This window comes from Haliotis asinina, chromosome 5 (genome assembly GCF_037392515.1).
Source record: "Haliotis asinina isolate JCU_RB_2024 chromosome 5, JCU_Hal_asi_v2, whole genome shotgun sequence".
Taxonomy (NCBI): Eukaryota; Metazoa; Mollusca; class Gastropoda; order Lepetellida; family Haliotidae; genus Haliotis; species Haliotis asinina.
This window is the reverse complement of record NC_090284.1, coordinates 40,301,722-40,328,561: the sequence shown is the minus strand read 5'-3', so window position 1 is coordinate 40,328,561 and position 26,840 is coordinate 40,301,722. Positions and strand designations below refer to the sequence as shown.

At 39.4% G+C, this 26,840-nt stretch overlaps 2 protein-coding genes across 4 annotated transcripts in view; one reads left to right on the top strand and one right to left on the bottom strand.

The window, feature by feature from the left end:
• Positions 1-4,853: 4,853 nt before the first annotated feature.
• LOC137284501 (nudC domain-containing protein 3-like) lies at positions 4,854-23,232 on the bottom strand. Of its 2 annotated transcripts, none has more exons than XM_067816326.1 (8): positions 23,068-23,232; positions 20,658-20,739; positions 11,217-11,298; positions 10,355-10,586; positions 9,765-9,867; positions 8,862-9,038; positions 8,300-8,488; positions 4,854-7,850 (listed from the first exon to the last, which is right to left on the bottom strand). In XM_067816326.1, the coding sequence occupies exons 1-8, from the start codon at positions 23,172-23,174 to the stop codon at positions 7,722-7,724; spliced, it is 1,101 nt and encodes a 366-aa protein (XP_067672427.1). In that variant the 5' UTR covers positions 23,175-23,232; the 3' UTR covers positions 4,854-7,721. The 2 variants fall into 2 exon arrangements, with proteins under 2 accessions (XP_067672427.1, XP_067672428.1); XM_067816327.1 differs by having other exon boundaries at positions 10,355-10,583; positions 23,068-23,224.
• Positions 23,233-23,426: 194 nt separating this feature from the next.
• LOC137284436 (GPI inositol-deacylase-like) overlaps positions 23,427-26,840 on the top strand; it is a 388,474-nt gene continuing 385,060 nt past the window's right edge. For both annotated transcript variants that reach the window (XM_067816233.1, XM_067816232.1), the window contains exon 1: positions 23,427-23,587. In XM_067816233.1, the coding sequence (XP_067672334.1) occupies positions 23,453-23,587 (135 nt within the window). In that variant the 5' untranslated portion in view covers positions 23,427-23,452. The remainder of the gene's footprint in view (positions 23,588-26,840) is intronic.

Sequence of the window (26,840 nt, the reverse complement as noted above, 5' to 3'; positions counted from 1 at the left end):
AGTTTAGTAAAGATCGCCTAGTGGTAACAAGTAAATCTCTGCCATTTCAAAATCGACTTACACTTTCTCCAGCTGTCTTGAGTTTGAAGTCGTTTTATTTAGAAGACTTGTATTTATACAGACGTTTTTCTCTGCAAAGATGTTAGTTTTCAACGTGTTTATGTTTAAACGAGAAGGAAACGCGATTGATGATGCGAGTATTTGATCAAATGATTGGATAATGTGAACGCACTCTGATGGAATAAAAATCAGTGGAGCGGATGATCAGCTTCTTTAGAAAAATAACACAGTCATAGATCAGATGTTTGTTTCCTTCTTTGGAGTTTACGATTACAATTATCTGTTAATCGACAGCACGAGAGTTTCATTTGGGTAGTTAATCAAGGGGTCATTTTTCAGTGAAATTTCAGACATGAAATCTACGTTTGAAACCCCAGAAAGAGAAACAGACGAGATTAACTTCTTAAATATCTTTGCTCTCTCAGCAGCCACATGTTTAACTTTCATTACCGATATGGAGGACCTTTGTGGAAAGAGGTAGCGCTTTGAGCGCATGCGTCATTGAAGATATTGGTCTATTTACAGTTCCTGACATCTATCTGACTGACGTCACGCCGGGGTGGCGGGGATGGGGTGGGAGCGTTAGCCTTGGGCTCATCACGCCGAAAACTCGCGTTATTACCCACATGGGTACTATATGTGAAGCCCATTTCTGGTGTTTCCCGCCGTGATATTGCTGGAATATTGCAAAAAGCGGAATAAAACCATACTCACTCACACCGATGAGGATAGTGTACCAAGCCAAGGTACGGTGATGGAAATGGTTCCCATAAGTCTTTGAGACTCAAAGACCCTTTGAGAATGTAATAAACTATATATTACTGTAACTCGTAACATTACAGAGGCTTTGTGGCGTAAAACGGCGTTCACATAACATTGCCAGTGTGTGTGTGTGTGTGTGTGTGTGTGTGTGTGTGTGTGTGTGTGAGTGAGTGAGTGTGTGTGTGTGTGTGTGAGTGTGTGTGTGTGTGTGTGTGTGTGTGTGTGTGTGTGTGTGTGTGTGTGTGTGTGTGTGTGTGTGTGTGTGTGTGTGTGTGTGTGTACGTACACACACACACACTGGCAATGTTAATAGCCGGGGTGTCCAGATAATATATATATGATGGCATACTCCTTGACAATGTGACTCACCCACTTTAATTTTCATTAATTTTACAATTACTAGTAGCAGCAACGGTAGTCGTCAACGTAGTAGTAGTAGCAGCAGCAGCAGTAATAGTAGTTGTTTCAGTGAATCCATATTTAAGCCCCAAGCAAAAAAAAACACTGGAACTACATGCACGTTTAAGTTTTCCACCAAAATAACCATCCAAACGCTGACGATTCCTTGTTGATGCTATTGCTAACTGATGAGGATAATCCCTCTGCCCAAGGACATGTCACCAACCGATTACTCAATACATGTTGAGATTCTAAGCTGCATGGTACCACTCTCTCCTGACATGTATTGATTGAGGATGCCGATAACGAATATCAAGCAAACATAATTCCTGTCTGTGGGACCACGACACAAGCAGGGCTCTCATTTAATAGCCGGGGTGTCCCGATAATGTTGGCTATCAGCCACACTGTTTTGAACAGTCTGTATGATGAGATACGAGCAGTGTTTAATTTCTTTCTAGCTTTCTGTTGGACATGGTAACATTGGTCATGCTGGGTGTTTATTTTATAAACAATTTTAACGTCATCCATCAATGTCTGTTGCTAAATTACCATTTATATTAAAAGGGCTAGCAATGCTTAATGGGAGGAGTTGATGCATGATAAGAGACAAAATAGTTTAGATTGTTACAAAAAGCAATGAAATGAATGTTTATTTCTGCTGAGGTACCACTTGAAAACCCTTATCGCACAATTAGCAATTTACATTCATAAACACAGACAGGGACAACCGAACAATCCTCCTGAATATAAAGAGTGATGTTGCTAACCGTTTCATTCATCACAGTCCAACAATCCAGAGAAAGTGCAATACTTACTGAAAGCATGGGAAAAGAGCTTGACCAGTGAGTTCCAGTTCAGGTCTTCTCTCATTTACTCCGCACTCAACAATATTCCAGCTATATGGCGATCAAGTCTGGGCTAGACAATCCAGTGATAAAAAGCATGAGCATCGATCTACGCTACTTAAATATGATTCATCAAGTCAGCGAGCATGACCATCCGATCCACAGTCGCCTCTTACGGCAAACATGGGCAGCTGAAGACCCGTTCGAACCCGGGCTCATTTCTCGCGTTAAGAACATGAGAGCTCAAATACAGGCTCCCTGTACCTATTTCCGCCTACAAGGAGACTCCGTAACGGTGTGTCATTGCTCATATCAGTCGTTGGTTTGTTTCCTAACTCCATTATTAAAAAGAGTATGTAGAGCTGTAGTGTTGAGTTGGATGGCACAAGTGCTCAGTATAAATGTAATTACTTCCATTTTGCCCACATAAATAGGATTTCTTTATTTATTTTTAAATCTTTCCTAGTGCAGACTGAATTGTATGAAAGTTTTTTTAAACAATCAATTGTGCTTTTGTGCAAGAAAATATCTCATTGCTTCGATTATTTTCTTAAACTATTCACTATTTTTTTCACACTTCAAACTTCTTTAGCGTTCGAATACCTAATCGAAAAACGTGACATCTCTCGAAATTCTAAACTAATCGAATACATGTACTAATCGAAAACTAATCGAAGCAACCATAAGGTAACCGAAAGTTCAAGTATTTTAAGGATAACTGGAGTAAGGAGAAAATACTACATATTGCGAGAAACTGTTGGAAATAACGTGGAAATAGTTGTAGCTGCGAGAAAACAGTCAAACAATTAGAGACGGATTGCTATAGGCCCCGTCAGCCATCTTGACCACATGCTTAGGATCTAGGCTTTTACAGGAATTTGTATAGGTGGCCTTTTACATACTAAATTCACGTGTAACTTCAATAGAGTCATACATGAACAATGCAAGTATTTAGAATTCCCAGTTATTCGCGAAGCCAACTAAACTAACAGAATGACATTATTCATCCTAGTCATTGGAAGATCATGTGGTGTATTGGTTTTGTTTCTGGCTAATTACCGCCATGTTGTAAATCTATATAGGCGTGGAAAATGTAACATCTTTCATTACCCATATGGCGAAACATAACCGGTGTCATATATACCATATGTGCACATATCAAGCAATTGTTGTTTCTGTATGCCGTAGTCACAATACGTCATTAAACAATATTGTTTGTCATTGAAGAAAGCTGTCACACAAAACTCTCGAAACTCCTGCTAAAGTATGCATTGGCTAACTCTTGCAATACAAAATCCCATACTCGTTTAAATTGCATGACACACTTGCTCGTGAAATAATCTATGTACTACAGGCTTTCTTCTTTTCATAGTTTATAGTATTCGAAGCATCTGAACAAGACATCAACATCATCCATGACATATCCAAAGAAATGTCAAATGTTTTTTCACAGAACAAGTAGATGTTTCATGCAAAGTTTAGAAACAACAACAAAAAAAGAACTTGAAATCCTGAAACAAACCAGCTTTCAATTTTAGGAAAAACATCGTATTCATTGATTTTTAAATATATATACATCACTGTTGTTGATCAAAACATTGGAAATCTAACATCAAAGAGATTTTTGTCTTGCAACAGGCCTACCACAAAAATGTACTTTAAGAGAAATCGGAATTCGGTGTTTCAAATGCTTCCAATGTGCCAAAAGGAAATTTACAACATTATGTGGGATCTTGGAGAAGACTATTAAGAGTGTGGAGTCCATTGACAAACTGTAACGCCCAATGCATGTCCTTATGTCAGTTTAGACATTTGTGGAACCAGAATAAAATAAAGAGGTAATGAAGTGCTTATCACAGCTCTTGATACAACTTCGTACTGACGTCCATACTATGTCACATCATCTGCTGTAAAAATTGGCAGAACTTTTCCTTTTAGTCAAGCAATACGCCAGCAGTTCCAGCCTTTGATGTGTACATTTCACAACTTTGGGGGTGTAATCAAGCATGATCCTCCTACAAAGATTTCAAAGAGTCATGCTGCTTTTGCTCCAAAGTTGTTTGATCTGAATTCTAACATTCAGAGCTTCAGTGAAGGTTTCTGAAATAAGACATGTTGAGGACATTTCTAAATTTGACAGCAATGCCTGATGCAAATCTGTTTTGATGTGTTCCATGTTCCGATCTTTTTTCAACAATATTTAATGTGCTTGTGACGGTTGTCGCGGGTGGACTGGATAATAATATTGATTCATTAAAATACATTTAAATGACATATTGGGAATAAGAACATGGAGTCAGTAGATGTAAAGGCAAAGGGAAAGGTTTTGTCAACATTTAGATGAATGCAATGTTACTCCTGGAATAGATCTTTCTTTGAAATACATTGATCTTCAATGTACAAATTTAAATGGTGAGTCTTACATAAAACAGCTTGACACATCAAAACAACAATATAGATACCTTCCTTGTTATTTCTAAGTTTGTGGTTTGGGTGATTCCAAGATTTATAAATTTAAAAGACAAACAAACCAAAAAAATGTGAGCAAGAAGAGAACCCCACTAAGTTTCAACAGTGACCAGAATGTACACATTATACGTCAATAAAGAAGTTTTTAACCATTCATTCTCATCTTCAAACAGAGCCTAAGCTTCATTTGTGTGACATGCTTTTGAAATGTATGTGTCACAGTCCTATATCATAATTATCTGGAATTATATGGAAAATACTTTTATTATTTTGTGATTTAAGTGAGAAAGATCAAGGAAAACGATAACACAAACATCTGAAAAAACAATTTATGAACATATTCTTTGTATTTTTTTAAGCACATCTCAACATATGTATCAATGGATACAACAAGCCAACATTATTCATACAGATCTCATCAACTCCCTTATTGAAGCCAGACAACAACACTGATACAAATCATCTCATCAACACCCTCACAGTAGTCAAACAACAACACTGATACAGATCTCACCTGCATCCTCACAGTAGCCACACAACATTCATACAGATATCGTCAACACCCTAACAGAAAACAGACAACATTGATACAAATCTCATCTGCATCCTCACAGTAGCCACATATCATTCATACAGATCTCGTCAACACCCTCATAGTTGTCAGACAACACTGATACAGATCTCACCTGCATCCTCACAGTAGCCACACAACATTCAAATAGATCTTGTCAACACCCAAACAGTAGTCAGACAACATTGATACAGATCTCACCTGCATCCTCACAGTAGCCACACAACATTCATACGGATATCGTCAACACCCAAACAGTAGACAGACAACATTGATACAAATCTCATCTGCATCCTCACAGTAGCCACACATCATTCATACAGATCTCGTCAACACCCTCATAGTCACCAGGCAACACTGATACAGATCTCACCTGCATCCTCACAGTAGCCACACAACATTCATACACATCTCGTCAACACCCTAACAGAAAACAGACAACATTGATACAAATCTCATCTGCATCCTCACAGTAGCCACACATCATTCATACAGATCTCGTCAACACCCTCATAGTCACCAGGCAACACTGATACAGATCTCACCTGCATCCTCACAGTAGCCACACAACATTCATACACATCTCGTCAACACCCTAACAGAAAACAGACAACATTGATACAAATCTCATCTGCATCCTCACAGTAGCCACATATCATTCATACAGATCTCGTCAACACCCTCATAGTTGCCAGACAACACTGATACAGATCTCACCTGCATCCTCACAGTAGCCACACAACATTCAAATAGATCTTGTCAACACCCAAACAGTAGTCAGACAACATTGATACAGATCTCACCTGCATCCTCACAGTAGCCACACTACATTCATACGGATATCGTCAACACCCAAACAGTAGACAGACAACATTGATACAAATCTCACCTGCATCCTCACTGTAGCCACACATCATTCATACAGATCTCGTCAACACCCTCATAGTCACCAGGCAACACTGATACAGATCTCATCAACGCCCTCACAGTAGCCAGACATTAACATTCATACACATCTCGTCAACACCCTCATAGTCGCTAGACAACACTGATACAGATCTCGTCTGCATCCTCACAGTTGCCACACAACATTCATACAGATCTTGTCAACACCCAAACAGTAGTCAGACAACATTGATACAGATCTCACCTGCATCCTCACAGTTGCCACACAACATTCATACTGATCTTGTCAACACCCAAACAGTAGACAGACAACATTGATACAGATCTCATCTGCATCTTCACAGTAGCCAAACAACATTCATACAGATCTTGTCAGCACCCTCACAGTAGCCATACAACAACACTGATACAGATCTCATCAGCATCCTCAGAGTAACCAGACATTAATATTCATACAGATCTAATCAACACCCTCACAGTAGCCACACAACATTCATACAGATCTAATCAACACCCTCATAGTTGCCAGACAACAATACTGATTCAGATCTCATCAGCATCCTCGGAGTAACCAGGCAATAACATTCATACAGATCATACAGAACACCATCAATGTAGCAAGGCACCATTCATGAAGATTTCATAAAGACCCTCAAAGCAGTCACACAAAAACATTCATACAGATCTCATCAGCATTATCACAGTAGTCCGACAACATTCATACAGATCTCAGCAACATACACATAGTGGCTAGGCAACAAAATTCATACACACCTGATCAAAACTCTTACAGTAGCCAGATAACATTTATACAGATCTCATCAACACCCACACAAAAGCCAGGCAATATTCATTCAGATTTCATGAACACCCTCACTGTAGGCAGACAACAACATTCTTACAGATCTCATCAAGACCTCACAGAAACTGGACACTATACTGATACAGATCTCATCAACATCCTCATAATATAACAACATCAATACAGATCTCATCAACCCTCATAGTAGTCAGACAAAACTTCAATACAGATCTCAACATTCTTGCAGTAGTTAGACAAGAACATTCATCAACACTCTTACATAAGACAGACAAAAAGCCTTGTGAAAATGGAATTGCAGGTCAACAAATCTGGGAAGATGCGTTCCCTTCATCCTGTCAATGAAGGAGTCATTGAAGTTCATGCACAAACCTGTACAGAATCTACAGAGCTTTGATTCGGATTTAATCCTTTGGTCGGATGCCGTGGAATACCGTAACTGTTACACTATGTATTTATTGCACCATTTTTGGCTGTTGTTATCAGAATAAGACATTATGACCACACAACACGTCCTAGAAAAATGTTTCAAGTCATGAATTCTTTCCCTAATTTTGAAACCATGACAATTGGACAGCAACATTCTTGATCAAATGCCCACATTTAACATATTTCCAGATATGGAATAACATCTCTTTGCATGTACATCCAATTTCTGCAGTATTCATCATCCAGTTTCTGAGCCAACTGGGTCTGAACTTGTAACTTGTCACTGTACAGATATTTGATGCAAGCAAACAAAGAGCATCTTTCAGTAATGGAAGAGATAGTTGCATTTCACTGATGACCAGTAACAAGGGACACAGGTCAAACACGTTTCCAACAAAATAATGGCCATGACAGTTACATGATACAAGTACCACAGTAACATTACACAAACAAGACATCAGGACTTGTTGACGTTGGCAGAGATAACGCCCCCTGAATTGAAGTTCAGGACTGAAGGGTCAAAGGGCTGGCCTTTGAATGGTGAACCTTCGGCATCCCATGCTTTCCGGAGCATTTCATGCTGTTTCTGTGAACAAAAAATACATTGCCACACATTATGCCATTAAATATTCTCATTTTCAACCACATTAATTAAAACTTTCAAAAGCAAATTATTTTTATGTGTCCATGCTTAAAAAAAAACCCTATGATTAATTTAAAACACATCACACTTATCACTGTTGACAATTCAGCTTTGAACAGGTTTCTTTTAACTCACAAATATTACAGGGCCTAGATTTTCTAAACTCTCAATTTAGAACTCAAAATTTTCCAGGGCCTGTTAAATAGACATAATTACTCTTGACTTTGAAGAAGTGATTTGTACTTCGATGATCCATTCCAGAAAAATAACAAATCACCACCTTAAAATATCTTGTCAAGTTCACAAAGCATAAAATCCTAAACAGGCATAAAACTCTTGCTTGATACATGGTGATACACAATGATACACTGTAAATCCCTGACTATCCTCACCTGTTCATGTGATTGTGGAAGACCTAAGCGTTTCTGCTGCTCATTGAACATCATCTCACCAATCTTAGCCTGGGCTTCATCATCAAGATCAGTCATTGGACGACTGCAGTCAATGTTACGAACATTAATCTTAGGCTCGTCCTCTAATGCAGATTCCCACCATCTTTCTTCTCGTTTCTCTAAACTGACCTGAAAAACATTGAGGGGCAATAATTACCTTGTAATGTAAGACAGTTGTAATGTAATGCAGAGGAGTCTAACTCAAGTCACCTGAAATGAAAAATTCTACATCACTTACTGGTCTGTAGGTTTGTTTTCTGTTTTGCTTGTGCAGATCAAGCTTTCCAACAAGCTATTTCATCTTAGAAAGCTGACATTTCATTGCTTTTGTATAGTTTACTTAGTTCAGCAAAGTTCATTCAAGCTTCAGCTGAAGCAAATTCCTACGGACTTGTCCTCGGATTCTGAAGCAAATGAATCAGATTAAAAGATGCAAATGAATCCGATTAAAGGATGTACTTTAGGAAGAGCAGCCACTTATCATCTATGCAATCTGACTTACATGTATGTGTTCTGCAGGGACCAAACTCCACATACATTCCTCCTTGTTGACATCCCAGGTCATACTACCATCCACGACTGTCTGAGACACACCCTTGTCATCACGGTAACAAACACGCAGGTGCCGTTTCTCGACGGTTACTTCAACCTGCTTTCCTTTCTTTATGTACGGTGGCACCTTTATCAATGAATATTTATGGTTATCAAATAACTTGTTAACATATAAATCATCTCCCTTACTCTAATGTATTATCATACTGAACTAGAGACATATGATTTAGGGCATTTCAAAGACCATTTCATGGTAATTATTACACTCTTAATGCTTTTATGTATTTCAGTATTATTCATTATATTCTGCTATATTACCTCATCATGCAATGGTACTGAATAAAAAAGTTAAAGATTGTTGCGAAATGACAGCTATTTACATTGTGGGCCCTTATTCTCAAAATGTTCGTAGCCCTAAGAATTCTTAAGTTGGAGCATAGTTGATGTGTTAAGAATGGGCTTAAGTTGTGAAGAAGTTTGTAGGAATATGAACTATTCGACAAAAGGGCTAGTCTGGATGGGTAGTTTGTTTGTTGCTTAACGCCACACTCAACAATATTCCAGTCATATGTGACAATCTGTAAATAATTGAGGCTTGACCAGACAATCAAACAGTTGACAAAATGAGCATCTGTCTTCGCAAATAGGATACAATTATATCAATAAAGTCAGTAAGCCAGACCACCTGACCCTGTTAATTGTCCCTTACAACAAGCACGGGTTGCTGAAGGCCATTTCTAACTTGCATATTCACAGTTAGACAACCATTTACAGGTGGAACATTGTTAAGTGGAGTTTTTAAGAAAGACAAAAATAAAAACATAATTGCAACATCAGTAATGTTTCCACTTACAAAGATGCGAATATCGACATCTGATATTGACTGTGACCAGACATACTTTTCCCTCCTAGCCCCATTGTAACTCAGTGGGTCATTCTGAAATGCTTGCTGCTGTCTGTAAAGAGCGTAAATGACAAACAAAGGAACATTTTACTGAAATCTATAGGCCAATCACTAAAGACGGCAAGCTGTTTGTGAGAAAAATAATATGTGTTTACTTGAAAACACTGTGCATGTTCTCTCTTGCAGAAGCTTTCACTCTCCTTTTGAAAACCTGGTGAGTATGTAAGTATACTAAAACAATCATTTCCTTCAATACTCTTTTAAAGTAATATTAGTACATCATACTCCATACATATGTGTTGCCGTAAGTCAGGCTTATCATTCCTAGACCACAAGACACTTTACCAGCCTTAGGCGCCTGACTAGTGGCGAAAGACCGAAGCTGTGCTTGGGTTGCACAATCCACACGGTGGTGAAAAAACAACACGAACGAACGCTTTCATGTTCGTTACAAAGGTGATATGTCATGAATATCTAGCCTAGCCAATACCTATGTAGCATGGAGTTACTGATTATTTTCATTAACAGTATCAACCTACTTGGATGCCCTTGTGTCTTCATCTTCATCCTTGTTCTGACTCGGTGGCGTCTTCACATCACCAGCACCACCTGTGGAGGGAATGGTGGTTGTGCTGGCAGTAGTTGCCGTTGTTGTCTGTGGTGTTGACATGGCAGCAGGAATGCTAGTCTTGGATGTGGTTGTTAATGACACTTGCTGCTGTTCTGAAGTCTCCAGCTCACTCTTACCTGGCGAATGCGTCGATGCTTCTTCTGAAGAACAAAATATACACACGATTGGATATACAAAGTAAGCTGGAAGTAAACATTGTTTTATCTGCTAGGAATGACATGAAGTGACCTGAAAGTTGTTTATGGATTGAGCTGAAAAGTTGTGATCAACAGGTAAACCATAAAGCTTGAAGATATATGAAAATAATGCAAATGACTCTGAATGACTCTGAATTTGATAGGCCAGTCCATGTAACTTATCATAGTTGTATTTATATTATTTTACAATAAACTGAAATATAAAATTGGCCCTACCTGCTTAGATAACTTTTTCCTGAGAACAGAACATGATGTAGTTGCATTTTTGTGGTGATCAATGTCACAGATTTCATTTTGCTTTCAACAGTTCTCTGTGTGTTGATGATTTTCAAAGCAGTCTGTGAAGTAATCATGGTAATTGTGTTTACTTATCTATAATAAGAGGTCTCAAGATATTTATGATCCAGGTGTAAGTAGCAAGTGCAAAAGGTGCAAGGGAGATAACTCTATCTTCTGGAAGCGTCAAAGACGGTAAAGATACAGGGAGTTAGGGACATGCCTTGAGATGCAAAACCGCATAAGGACTTGTGACTCCTTGGACCATTGGGCAACCTAGGACTAGGCAATAGTTACCTTTGGCCAAACCTATATCTGCCTTTTTCTTCTCTCTTTCTATATCGTCCCTCTGGGCATATGCTTCATACTTCTTGAATTCCTGTTAAAAATTGATAAGGAATAAACAGCTGAATTAAAAGCAATTCATGTTAAAATATGAATATAACTGTGAACAGAAACAAATTAACTTAAACACAAGCTTATGCAAGGATAGACAAAGGGTTACAAATTCAACCGAAGTGAAGTGAAGCTTCTTTGGCCATGACGACAAATTTCATAATGTTTACATTCCTGGTCTACTTTAACATTTTTTACAAACACATGAAACACTGCTTCTTGGTTCAGTTGTGAAAAAGGGGAAAGAATGAATGAAGAATGTTATTATGATCAGAGTAGAGTGAGTGAGTATGGTTTTATACCACTTTTAGCAATATTCCAGCTATATCACAGTCCGAGACGTAACGTGTACGCGAGACGGCCTATCGTCTCTTGTCCGCGAGACGGTGCGCTCCACGGTACTAACTGAAGCGCTTCCCCCTAATTAATTCAATCACCATGGAACCACCTCGATTGGGTGCGAACACGATGCAGGGTAATTAAAGCGTCCCGTAAAATCCCCAAGGGTGGTGGGGTACTTGACAGTCGTGAATGAACAGGTTTTTCGATCTCGGATGCCACGCTTTCGTCATTTGCACTTAGCAGATTACAACTTGCAAAATACAAGTTGTTTGTCCGACAAAATATTTACAATCATCCTAGGTTGATGCATACTGGACCTCTCTATTTTTCGATTTTTTCGGCACGTGAAAACATCGGGAAAGCAGAATACCACGCCCAAGGTCGGCTGTTTACATATGCCAATTACACAAAAATCAATTCATCGCTCATGAAAAGGTGATTTATTTCATTTGAATGTATCACTGGTGGAAATGTCAACGTATTCATCTTGCAGAAAGTTACAGACTATTTTGAAAGTAATACGACCCCTACCGCATCTTGCATGAATCAAAACTTTGCCAACTTCGTCAAAAGCAATCCTGCGAAAACTATTAAATCATTTGCATATTTTTCGGAAGTGACGTACGTCCATTGTATTACTCCACACAGCACACTGAAAAAAGGGACTCGCGGTGCCAGCCATAGCTGACATCTCGTACTGATCAAAATTAGTGTTATACTAGAATACCTGCTTCGATATTTCATTACAGCTCATGGTGTTGACATGTCGATATCGTATCTTCCAGAGTACATATCAGGTTATGCCCGCATTAGCCGTGCATGCTGTTTTACAGAACATACAGTCCCTGTAAACGTGAGCAAGTGAGCATGCAGTTTCATCGGTATACACACTATTTTGTAAACACATCTGAAAAAATGTTATTGATGTATAAAAATTAGGCTATGATGCATATCTCTCTGAATATCTCCACGGGTATGAATCTGCAATACTTCATTGCCAATACGATTATAGCAAACAGATTTGTAGTCCTAGCTAGTGTTCACCATTGGAACCGAACCAAATGCAAACGTTTCTGAACCTCTTGAAAGAGAAATGATGTTTCTTTTAAGACCACCGTAAATAGATGTGCATTGTGTAAAATGACAGAAGTTGGGAAGAAAACAAACTAATTCGACGCAAACTGTTATAAGGTTTCTGGTGATCTCGTGTTTGCTTATTGCAAGTTGAGGATGGTGTTCCTCTGTACGGTCCAGCTTGCGAATGATGACTTGTTGATCATGAAAATGTATGTAAGTAACTTGAACCTAATTTATGCCTTCGGAAATTGACATGATTTGATAAAGGCATTTAAAAACAGAAATCACACTTTGTGACATAATTTCGAAAAGAAAAAAGTACGAAAATACACATTTAAACACGCAAACTTAACGCCGCCTGCAGGTTGTAATATCTTTCGCCCCCTCTTTCGATCAAACTCCACATGACCTGGCGGATACATTACGCATTCGGTAAGCTCATGTTAACTCTACAAATCATCATTTTCTGAAGAATTGTGCATCATGTCGGCCATTTGCTTAACATCCCTCATCCTGGAAGACATCATTCCTCCATCCCCTTCAGTGTGCACAGTATATTAAGGTAAGAATCTGTTGTTTCACTTACCCTGTACACATACAGGTAACTTCAATTAGATCGAATACATACGTATTTGCACACATACCTTTTCTACAACAAAACTAACAACACACATTACCAGATCCACTTCATGTAAAAACTGGGACTTTCTTGTTTACACATATTCTTTGTATATGCTTGAAACAGAAAAGGTTTTCGTTCCTGGAAGACAGCATGGCCAGTGGAAGACAACCAGCTCCGTGTACAATCCAGCATGCTGCGTTGGACTGGGAACGGCAGAATGAGGGGACACGCACATTCCAGGGAACATTGCATTATTTGTTATAAAAACGAAAATGTATGAAGCTTTCACTGAATGTTTGAGATGTATGTAGTACAACTATGGTTATGAAACACAGGTACATATTTGAAATACATCAGTGCGGCGAATTGTGCTTGTCTTGGTTCATCTTTTTGGCCGAATGCAACACAATTAACTTTCATTTGGATTACGCAACTTATTGTATCACACACGTGACACTGGAGTGAAGACTAGGCCGAACGCGGCCAGACATAGTTAATTACTGTAGTTGGGTATCATTGAATATACAGGTGGAGACCGGCAACAGGTGTGATGCAGTACAGCACGTTACTTCAGAGTTTGCAGACAGTTTACACGGCTATCTGGTGGACACGGGGGGCGATTGTGTAATTTCCTGTTTACGGTGCCTTTGTCGTCCGAGGTATATTTTATGATAGCTTGAAAACACGTAATTAAATGTTAATTGCATGCATTCCGTTTCCTGTTTGTGTTTGATAATCTGTGAAAGGCCATAGAAATGTTTATTTTGTGGTGACAAATATTCAAGTCGCATGGAGGTGGGCAAAATAGCGTTTTCTTACTTCATTCCGATTGAACTGATCACGTGATAACGATCGCTCACGTGATAATGAGATGACATATTCATGATGAAGAAAGGAGTAAAACTGTTCCACATGATTACAAACTCAAAATATTGTCCATAACATTACTGGACGACTTATAAACAGATTTTTATTGCCTAATGTTATAGTGTTTTTCAAAGTGTTCTGTTTTGGTATGAAGGAGTTATTCTTGTACTGATTATCTTCGAAGAGTACTTGAAAGTGCTGTGCGTCGTTGTCAACGCTATCATCGGCTTTCCTCTCTTTTACTTTGGTAGATGGTTTAAATAGTATGCATAGATAAAAACAATACATTCAAAGCCAACACAGAAATATATATTCTATGAATATGCGTGAAATAGGAAGGGTTTTCCTTCCTGGACGACAGCATGGACAGGGGAAGACAACCAGACCCAGCTACAGTCCAGCATGCTGGTTTGGACAGCCTTTTCAGCCATCATCTGCAGAATGAAGAAATATGTGTATACCAGGGAGTTTTGCATTATTTGTCATAATTACGTAACCTTTCACTGAATGTTTCATATGTATTTAGTATAACTATGGAAATAGTTATATATTCTCGGACACAGGTGCATGTTCAAAATTCTTCAGTACGGCGAATTGTATTTGTCCCCTGACAGAATGAAACACAAATATATTTCACACAGATTATGCAATATCACACACGACACTGTTTTCCAGCAATGATTAAGCCGGAATGAAGAGGATGCAGTCAGGCATAGTTTATGACTGCAGTTGATTAGCCCTGAATATACAGGTAGGAGACTGGATACCCATTTACTGGGTTTGGAGACAGCATATTTGCAGACAGATGACACGGCTGTCTTGTGGACACGGCCAGTCACGGTGCAGTTTCCTGCTTACGATGCCTTTATCGTCCGTGGTAAACTTAAAAACGCACAATTAAATGCTAACTATTTTGTTTGGTGTTGTTAAGCTGGTAAAAGACAGAATCATGTTTATTCAGTTGTGACAAAAATTCAGTTGATATGTAGGTGATCAAAAACTGCTCAGGGAAGTGGCATCTTCCGTGTGTAACAGGGATGACTCGACTGATTTATTGCTGTAATAATACAGCTTTGAAACAATGTCAGTCTAAGTAAACTCAGTCTCAATGTTATTCCTTACACTCCACCACTGAGTTTAACAAACCCTAGCAGAAGGTCGCATCAGGCAACCTTTGAGCGACCTATGACCGTCCAATCAATAGCGAGACGGTTATATAGATTTAACCAATCAGACAACGGCTACTACTTAAGGGGCACAGATCTCTCCACAAACAACAATCCGCAGAAAATACAGATATTTGACCTGCGGTATATACGCTTTGGGGTTTCTGTTGACATGGTTACCATTGGCTAATATTTCCGCAAGATGAGATCCCTTGAATATGGCCAAAACACTGTTTTCGGAGACAGTTTACTCTGTTGTCATGGTTGTAATGTGCACCGTGTGAATCACCCAGAAGCGATCATACGCTAAATAACATTCGGAATCGTTCGGGTACGAACCTTTTCGAGATAAAAAGTTCAAAAGGTGTGTGCGAATGTCCACTTTCGCGATTTGGAAAGCTGTGTTCTGATTGGTAAGTCCCAAAGGTTACCTGACGCGACCTCCCATAAGGTTTTGTTAGACTCAGTAGTGGAGTCTAAGGAAAAGTACTGAGGCTAAGTTTACTTAGACTGGAAACAATATATATGAATACATAAATCTCCGTCTAAATAACACTTTTTATCACATTCACGTCATCTGTTTAAAAGTCGAGAAATCGTATTTCTATAATATTACGTGTTGATGACAATGACATAAAACTTAAGGAAATGAGTGGTAATTCCTGCATGCAGTGTGTTCAAGAATACATTTTGTTTAAACTATTAAAGGTCATGCAGTCCTCCGAAATTACTTACCACTTGATGCGAGTGAACATATTGAGCACCGGGTCTGCTCCCGTGGCCAAAGGCGTCTCTCGTAGCCGTAACAAAATTGTGACTAAGGTTTGTGTGTCTGACGAGCAGTGGGAGGAAAGTAGATGTGTTTCAACGCGATGCCACACCTATGTGCGTTCGTGTACATGAACGAGTACTTGTATGGTGTAAATCTGCATTGAATATGCTTTCAGAACATGTTAAGTTAATGTTTCTATGAAACTGGCACACATGTGAAAATCGTCGTCAAAACCGACTACTTTTGCCTCTCGAACGTTTGTTGATGTTGTGAGGTCGGTGTGTGTGTCTGTGGCCAATAGCAGGAAAGTAGATGTGTTTCATCGCGATTGTACACCTATGTGCATTCGTGTACACGAACAAGTACTTATACGAGGTAAATCTGCATGGAACAAGCTTTCAGAAAATACAAAGATCATGTTTGTGTGAAATGTGCACACAGGTGAAAATTGCCGTCAAAAACTGACTACTTTTGTTCGTGCTTCTGGGTAGCGTCTCTCGTACGCGTAATGAAATTGTGAGGCCGTTTGTGTGACTGTGCCGAGCGGTGGGTGGAAAGTAGATGTGTTTCATCGCGATTGTACACCTATGTGCATTCGTGTACACGAACAAGTACTTATACGAGGTAAATCTGCATGGAACAAGCTTTCAGAAAATATAAAGATCATGTTTGTGTGAAATGTGCACATAGGTGAAAATTGCCGTCAAAAACTGACTACTTTTGTTCGTGCTTCTGGGTAGCGTCTCTCGTACGCGTAATGAAATTGTGAGGCCGTTTGTGTGTCTGTGCCGAGAGGTGGGTGGAAAGTAGATGTGTTTCATCGCGATTGTACACCTATGTGCATTCGTGTACACGAACAAGTACTTATACGAGGTAAATCTGCATGGAACAAGCTTTCAGAAAATACAAAGATCATGTTTGTGTGAAATGTGCACATAGGTGAAAATTGCCGTCAAAAACTGACTACTTTTGTTCGTGCTTCTGGGTAGCGTCTCTCGTACGCGTAACGAAATTGTGAGGCCGTTTGTGTGTCTGTGCCGAGCGGTGGGTGGAAAGTAGATGTGTTTCATCGCGATTGTACACCTATGTGCATTCGTGTACACGAACAAGTACTTATACGAGGTAAATCTGCATGGAACAAGCTTTCAGAAAATACAAAGATCATGTTTGTGTGAAATGTGCACATAGGTGAAAATTGCCGTCAAAAACTGACTACTTTTGTTCGTGCTTCTGGGTAGCGTCTCTCGTACGCGTAATGAAATTGTGAGGCCGTTTGTGTGACTGTTCCGAGCGGTGGGTGGAAAGTAGATGTGTTTCATCGCGATTGTACACCTATGTGCATTCGTGTACACGAACAAGTACTTATACGAGGTAAATCTGCATGGAACAAGCTTTCAGAAAATACAAAGATCATGTTTGTGTGAAATGTGCACATAGGTGAAAATTGCCGTCAAAAACTGACTACTTTTGTTCGTGCTTCTGGGTAGCGTCTCTCGTACGCGTAATGAAATTGTGAGGCCGTTTGTGTGACTGTTCCGAGCGGTGGGTGGAAAGTAGATGTGTTTCATCGCGATTGTACACCTATGTGCATTCGTGTACACGAACAAGTACTTACACGAGGTAAATCTGCATGGAACAAGCTTTCAGAAAATATAAAGATCATGTTTGTGTGAAATGTGCACATAGGTGAAAATTGCCGTCAGAAACTGACTACTTTTGTTCATGCTTCTGGGAAGCGTCTCTCGTACGCGTAACGAAATTGTGAGGCCGTTTGTGTGTCTGTGCCGAGCGGTGGGTGGAAAGTAGATGTGTTTCATCGCGATTGTACACCTATGTGCATTCGTGTACACGAACAAGTACTTATACGAGGTAAATCTGCATGGAACAAACTTTCAGAAAATATAAAGATCATGTTTGTGTGAAATGTGCACACAGGTGAAAATTGCCGTCAAAAACTGACTACTTTTGTTCGTGCTTCTGGGTAGCGTCTCTCGTACGCGTAATGAAATTGTGAGGCCGTTTGTGTGACTGTTCCGAGCGGTGGGTGGAAAGTAGATGTGTTTCATCGCGATTGTACACCTATGTGCATTCGTGTACACGAACAGGTACTTATACGAGGTAAATCTGCATGGAACAAGCTTTCAGAAAATACAAAGATCATGTTTGTGTGAAATGTGCACATAGGTGAAAATTGCCGTCAAAAACTGACTACTTTTGTTCGTGCTTCTGGGTAGCGTCTCTCGTACGCGTAATGAAATTGTGAGGCCGTTTGTGTGTCTGTGCCGAGAGGTGGGTGGAAAGTAGATGTGTTTCAGCGCGATTGTACACCTATGTGCATTCGTGTACACGAACAAGTACTTATACGAGGTAAATCTGCATGGAACAAGCTTTCAGAAAATACAAAGATCATGTTTGTGTGAAATGTGCACATAGGTGAAAATTGCCGTCAAAAACTGACTACTTTTGTTCGTGCTTCTGGGTAGCGTCTCTCGTACGCGTAACGAAATTGTGAGGCCGTTTGTGTGTCTGTGCCGAGCGGTGGGTGGAAAGTAGATGTGTTTCATCGCGATTGTACACCTATGTGCATTCGTGTACACGAACAAGTACTTATACGAGGTAAATCTGCATGGAACAAGCTTTCAGAAAATACAAAGATCATGTTTGTGTGAAATGTGCACATAGGTGAAAATTGCCGTCAAAAACTGACTACTTTTGTTCGTGCTTCTGGGTAGCGTCTCTCGTACGCGTAATGAAATTGTGAGGCCGTTTGTGTGACTGTTCCGAGCGGTGGGTGGAAAGTAGATGTGTTTCATCGCGATTGTACACCTATGTGCATTCGTGTACACGAACAAGTACTTATACGAGGTAAATCTGCATGGAACAAGCTTTCAGAAAATACAAAGATCATGTTTGTGTGAAATGTGCACATAGGTGAAAATTGCCGTCAAAAACTGACTACTTTTGTTCGTGCTTCTGGGTAGCGTCTCTCGTACGCGTAATGAAATTGTGAGGCCGTTTGTGTGACTGTTCCGAGCGGTGGGTGGAAAGTAGATGTGTTTCATCGCGATTGTACACCTATGTGCATTCGTGTACACGAACAAGTACTTACACGAGGTAAATCTGCATGGAACAAGCTTTCAGAAAATACAAAGATCATGTTTGTGTGAAATGTGCACATAGGTGAAAATTGCCGTCAGAAACTGACTACTTTTGTTCATGCTTCTGGGAAGCGTCTCTCGTACGCGTAACGAAATTGTGAGGCCGTTTGTGTGTCTGTGCCGAGCGGTGGGTGGAAAGTAGATGTGTTTCATCGCGATTGTACACCTATGTGCATTCGTGTACACGAACAAGTACTTATACGAGGTAAATCTGCATGGAACAAACTTTCAGAAAATATAAAGATCATGTTTGTGTGAAATGTGCACACAGGTGAAAATTGCCGTCAAAAGTCTAAAATCTACTGCTATAACAGCAAACATAAAACGTAAAACTGTTTTTACATCGGTAGAAGTGGTCGTGTTTTCCAATGATTATACTTCCAACAAAGAGAGTATTCCGCATGAAAAAATGTTATTCGTGATTTTGTTATAATTTATTATATCCTCATTGTTGTAACGCAAGAAAAATATCGCCATGTAAATTACGTATGCTTCGGACAGTCCAAGACGCAATGACGGATGTTTTGACTGAGCAATTTAGTCAGGCATCAGTTACCTCCCATTAATGACACGGTAACCCAGTCACTTCTACGCGAGACGGTTCGCGCAGTTTCGAAGAAAGTAAACATGTTTCAACACAATAACAAACAGGTGTGCGTTGGTGTGCATCGGAAGCTGCATATATATTATGAATCTACGATGAATGAGCTTTCAGAAAATACTAAATTTAAGTTTCTGAAAAATATGTACATAGGTGAAATTCTCTGTTAAATATCGTCAATTTTTGCTCAAATTTTGCACTTTTTTGTCATTTTTTGACAATTTAATTTCCTCTTTTTATGCTTTCATTCACGTCATCCAATAACGTGACCATCAGTCAACAACCATAGCAAATTTTGTTTAATTATTTTCATAAATAACACTTTTAGACGCGTTTTTGTGTGACATGCAGAATTTCCCTGTCTGTGATCAGGCAGTCACGCGTATGAGTGACCCCCTCTCAGGTAGTCACTTGTATACGTAACGGGAGACCGTCTCGCGTACACGTTACGTCCTCTACTGATCACAGGCAGGCAACACCAAAAATGGGTTCACATATTGTACCCATGTAGGGAATCGAACCCGGGTCTTCAGTGTCATGAGCTAATGCTTTAACGACTAAGCTAGCCCACTGTCCCTTGATTGTAATCAAAGAACTACACCATGTACACAGGATGTTATTGTAATTACATCTCCAATATGCCTCCACCAGGTCCACATACAGAATGCAGAGCTGTGTTTAACACCTCCATGGCATGTCAGTTTAATCATGTACATTGTAGTAATTTATACACTGACCTTCAATAACAGTTGAGCTGCAGCTCCTGGTGGAAATCCAAGTTTGTCATTTTTGCTCTTCATGATGCGGAAAAAGTCTGTCCTGTAAGAGGAGATGATGAATGTTGTATCATCATCAATCTGAATATTGTTGATACATTTATGCACTTTAACTTAAGCGATGAAAAATAAGATGTATCAAGACTAAAGTGTTGCACTCCAAAAAGTAATCCCTGACCCATTTTGTGGAAAATGAGAGGCTAACAGATTCTATGGTTACATCCTTTGAATACATATGAGTGAGAACAGTTTCTACTATCATCTGATCATTCAATGAGCTTGAATATGAACGCATCTGAGAAACTGGCTCAGATGTACATTTAGCAGTATGTTTGTAAATAGTATATGGTTAGATATTAAATCATCATTATAGTAAACTTTTATAAAGTAAATTAATAACCTAAGCCAAAATATTTAATATTAATTATAATAACCTAAAACTAAATATGCAACATTCATTTTCCTTAAATACTTGATCTCACTTGAGCACTTGCACAAACCTAGTAATTCATAGGAAAGCTTGGATAGTTCAGCCTTGTCATTGTATTTGTTGGTGCATGGGTATTGTCACTTGGACAGTCACAGGCTTGGCCTGTGATTAGGGTTTTATTGTTCTCTGGGTTCACATGATCGTTTTAGTCATGTGGGGTCACAGTTGGAAACATTTTGCTATTGGTCAGCCTACTTCTTGTTTCTTGTACTGAGCATGTTTCTTCAGCACGAAATCACATAGGGTAAGTTCATCTATTACTTTATCTAGAATCTTAGGTTTGGTTATAATGTATTTTAGCATTGTTGCATATATGCAGTATTATAGCTCATAGTGTATTATATTTTAAAGCAGTCCTTATTCAACTTACTTGTGTATTTACCAGAGGGTATATGCCAAGTGTATTTCATCTGATTCATACATCTAATATCTATATGTAAATAGGTTAGAAGTACTCTATGGATCATGTATGTATGCATTCTGTTTTTGTTATGCATAATGTAATCTGTACATGCTTACATAAGAGTATCCTATGTTTATATAGTATATTTATTTGTGCTGGGCTTATCACTGTACACTTACTGAGGTATTCCTGCCTGTGTCCTTGAGACGAGGTAATATATGTATGTATAACTGCATGTGCATGATCTGTATATAGACAATGATAGAGTGTAATATGTTTTCTCTAAAGGGATTTGTACAGTATCCAGAAATGAACTGTTAATCTTAAAAGTATAAGTAATACCGTTATCTAGTGTCTATGTACATAAGGTTTAAAAGTGAATTGGGGAGTAGTGCACTTTACCGGGCGCGCTTTTTCCGATTTTTTCGCTGTGCTGGCGGGGCTCGAACGCTCTCAGCAGGGGTCGTGGGATTCCAACTGGATTCCAATTAGACTAATTAGCGGACACGCTACCTCGGGACCACCGGTGCGATCACAGTTAGTTAGTGCTCGTTTAACTGGTCATTACCCCACTAGCTCTGTGCATGCGCAGTGAATGAAAACAAACTATTATGGTTTGTTTTCATTTACTGCGCATGCGCAGAGCTAGGCCCCGCCTACCCATTCATCAAAGCGAGAAGCCACACCTAGGCATTGTTTTCAAGATGTTGTGCAGCCAATCCAGCGAAGCTATAATATATGATGACGTTTATCGTTTGACTTTCGATTCGTGGATGGATATATGGATATAATCGCATCTAAGGTAAGCCAACCCTAACCTTTACTCACTAACCCTAAGGATCTAGAAGGGGGGTCCCTAACCCTAAGGATCTAGAAGGGGGGGTCCCTAACCCTAAGGATCTAGAAGGGGGGGGGGTCCCTAACCCTAAGGATCTAGAAGGGGGTCCCTAACCCTAAGGATCTAGAAGGGGGGTCCCTAACCCTAAGGATACATCAGCGCGGTAAAGTGAGACAGTTCAGTAGATCACTATAGCGCGCTCATTAGCGAGCGCTCAGCAGTCCCGGGTCGCGCGCCCGGTAAACTGCACTCTAGCCGTGAATTGTGTATGTTGTAGGGCAGAACTGGACCACCATTGATATAATAAACCTCACGAACCCAACAAGTACTCCCTTGTTTGTTTGGGAGTATGAGTACCGCTGTTAGACATATTGAACAGCCTTACACACAACAATTAACATGCTCAATGCTTGCATAATCATGATAATATCTGGCATTCAATCAGCAGGAACTTGCAAATAAAATTCAAACTGGCGAAATTGCATCAAACTGGCTCTACATCTATAGAAGAGTAAATGTTATGATACGTAATCTAAATTCTGACATCACAAATAATCACCAAACGAGCCTTGCCTGAGAGGCTGAAATTGACAGATTTTGTCAGACGTGTACAACTTGATGTGATATAGCAGGTGCTAACCTTCTGTATAAGAATCCTATTACGACATCTAGGAAATTGGTAATCTCGCCTTCATTCGACAATATTCCAAGAAGAGTTGAATCGTATCTGTCCCGTACGCTGGCCATGGTTGTATTTCTCAGTTTGTTTACAGCGTTGGTCGTAGCGTTCCAGTAGCGGAAGTTGTGTTGCAATCTCGCGTGGAAACGATAACTTATGAGAGTATTGATATGGGACTCTTGATACGAAACAGACAGTTAAATATATTCAAATGAATGGTTATAATCGGTTTTTAAGTTTAGGATACATATAGACCTGCGTTTACGCCAGTAAATGTGCAATTAACCATTATGCTCTGGTAACCAGGATGCACCATTCTACATGGCTGCGCCCATTGGAGTCAATCATGGCGTTTCCTGTTCGCTATATATTTGCTATCGCATCATTGGGATTGCTGTCCGCCGGCATATACGACTACCTAAAGAACTTTGAAGAAAATGGATGTGAAATGACATGGATGTTTGAATATCCTAAATATATAGTGCGTGTTTAGTATCTTTAGTTGTTTTCTTATGTATGAGAAGGGCACGTTCGCTCCGAAATTCACCCTGCTCCACTGCCTGGTCGACTCTGTGACATTATTACATTATGTTTTGGGTCTCTGTTGTTATTCATCCCAAACATAAATGACGGAGACATAACAGGACTACCTTCTGATTATTGGGTGGAAGTTTAAATGTACCTAGTTTGCGTTGTCAACAGAAATATGCCGGTAAAGATCCGGATAAGAATTGATCTTCAGTAAGCCATGCTTGTCGTAAGAGCCGACTCACAGGATTGGGTGGTCATGCTCGCTGATTTGTGCGACACACGTCAATCCATTTGTGTAGACCGATGCTCATGCTGCTTTACGGGATTGTCGGGTCCAGGCTCAATTATTTATACTATATTATAGACGAACGCTATTTGATATAGTTTGAATATTGCTGAATGTAGATGTACACCCCCACCCCGCCATCCCTCCCTAACTCAGTCTCCTCTCTTCCACCCCCAACCCCCTCAACCTCTGCCCCCCATCCATTAATCATTCACAATATGCATGACATCTTCATATGAGCAAGCCTGTTAGTGGGATGACAGTCAAATCGCCCCAGTGATAAAACGCCCCAGCGAGTTTGGTGAAAATGCCCCACGGGGCTAGTCAAAAAGCCCCAATTTACTTAAAGGGGCACTAATTTCCGTGGACTGGTGTAAACTTTTGTTATTGTTTTTCTCCCGTGAATACCCGGATGTCATATCCCAGAATTCGTGACTGGTTTGTGACCTCTGCCGCGCAGTCCGTATGCGCACTTGATAGTTTACTTATAGACAGATCAACTGAGGTGAAGTCATTTTTACTTCATTACAAATGTATTATGAAAACAAATGAAACACTTTGAAGGTTAATCATCTGCCAGTGGTAGAAATGGTAAAAAAAACTATTAGGAGGGGAAAATAACAAAGCCAATGTACGTCTCTATATTTTGTCTCATAACCCTAATTAGTTTATTGTCATATTTGTATGATTTTGAAAATTAATAAACGAACACACGATATGCTTATACTCATAGTAAATTTCTAACATAACAGCAACATTTATACATTATATAGATTGTCAATGTGAATCCTATTTCACACACATACACGATCTAGTGTGTGTTTTCTGTCATATAGATTCTGCTGAATGCTACAACAAATAAATTAAAACAAAATGCAAATAATGAATGTAAAACAGACTAATTTTATAGCAACGATGTCAGGCTACTACCTTGTTCAGGAATGTATCCATCAATATCCACGTAAAAGCAATCGTATTCCATTCATCTGCAGCGGGTAAATAATCCTTCTCTGTGTCGGGTGTCTTACACAACTGTCTAAAGTAACACATCGTTTCACGTCTTTCGTTGGTGAAAACCTGATAAACCTCTCACTGGTCACCCAAGATAGCACACCTGGGAACTAATTGTATGATGTCCGCTATTCTAAGTAATTTAGTCAACCAATAATGAGCAATCAATCAATCAACGCAAGGGTGGTTAATTCTTTGAAGGGAGGATGTTGTTTTTACAATCGCACTTTACGACAGGGTGTAGTCATCTACACACACTACCTTTTGACAAAAGTAATTAATCAATCAGTGTGTTATCGGTTAATTCTTTGATCGATGTTTGTTGTTGTAACTCAGCTTATAAACCCTCTTGCATCACTTACATGCACATATTACATAACATACAATACATTTGCCACTACAGACTTTAATTTATAATGTTGAGTATTTACTCCAGACAGGAGAAATGTCAAATGGGAACCTTTGTTGAGTAACCTGAGTGGTGTTACTACTAATTATACCTGTTATAAATTCATTAATTGACCATCCAGAGAATGATGATAAATAACACGTGTAGGTTTACACCATCAAACGCGAGTTACAGCAAGGAATTTCGAAGATGTAATCTCTGAGTCGCATGCAGCCTGAAAACACTTATGGGCCGAAACTGTTTTGAGGATACCAACGGAATTTCGTTACATAAGTAATACATACAGGCATTTGCTGTGTACTTGGGTAAATAGGTGAAATAAGGGAGGGGGGGGGGGGTTTACGTAAGAAAATTTTCAGATTTCTCTACCAATGGCAAAGTCATCATTTATTGTTTACGAATTCAAATAAATCAACTGTGTGTTTTTATTATCATAAATAATAAACCACTGTAGCTACCATAGCTACCAAAATTTACGTATGATATTTGCTATCACAGCTGAACCAAAACTCAAAATTACCAAAAAATGAAGCTTTGCAATCTTCCGGAGTGAAACAAATGGCTTGCTACGTGCCTGTAGACATCATATTTTCATGTAACATGATTGAATATCGAGGTTAAAAACACAGAAATAGGATCAAATTGAGTAACTATAACATCCAAGCATCCGAAAAAAACTACACTGCTGGGATATTTTGTTACGATCAGACAAGGAATACCATGGATATTTTTAAATAATGGCATATGATGGGCATCCGGCCTCCTGACTGTTTTGGGTGAAGAAATTCTGCTAAAATGGACAGGAGCCCAGTTCCTTTGTCCGTCACGGTCGAATGAGCGGGCGCTGACCAATTTGCAGTTTGGTTCCGTAATTAGACCGTTGGCGAGAAACATTATTCCCTCCGCATCAGTGCCCCTTTAATTGTGTCAACAAATAGCATTGAGTAATCATAACAAGTATGGCATAACACGTATGAAAACTACGTACAGTTTTGTCAACTGGGATATTGTAACCCTCATACAGAAGTTCCTCATACAGGAAATCACATGTCTTTCTTTCAGTTTTAACTTTTTAACTCTTGTCTGCATGGTGGGCTGGTCCATGAATGCAGCTACTGAACTAAAATTTGGTCTACCATGAATTCTGTTCAGAGAGCAAAGAAACTTTGTTCTTTTTTCTGCATGCCACCTGTAACAAGAAACTCAAAATCCAAATCCTGTGGGTGCGTGGTCTGTTCCTTGTTAGCCGATCCATGTTCTCTCTAGCTCCATTTGTTGTAGCATCTGGCTGCACTATGGTTGTAACCACATCCTCCACAACAGTTGCAGCTGACTTGAATAACTCCTTTGTGGCATCTTCTTTATCTGATCAGCTGAAATATATCACAATTTGCAATAGTTGTTTATATACTGATCAACTAATATTGCCGCTTTATAAAGTTTTATAAAGGTGAACTGGAATGTGACAGCCTCCTGATCATAGTTAGGATTAACTAG

Coding starts and splice junctions, on each gene's coding strand:
- LOC137284501 (XM_067816326.1), bottom strand. CDS start 23,174: ATGGCCAGCGTACGGGACAGATACGATTCAACTCTTCTTGGAATATTG. Junction 11,299..20,657: donor CAGCTCAACTGTTATTGAAG/GTCAGTGTATAA, acceptor AATTTTTAACAG/GAATTCAAGAAGTATGAAGC. Junction 7,851..8,299: donor TTCCACAATCACATGAACAG/GTGAGGATAGTC, acceptor TTTTGTTCACAG/AAACAGCATGAAATGCTCCG.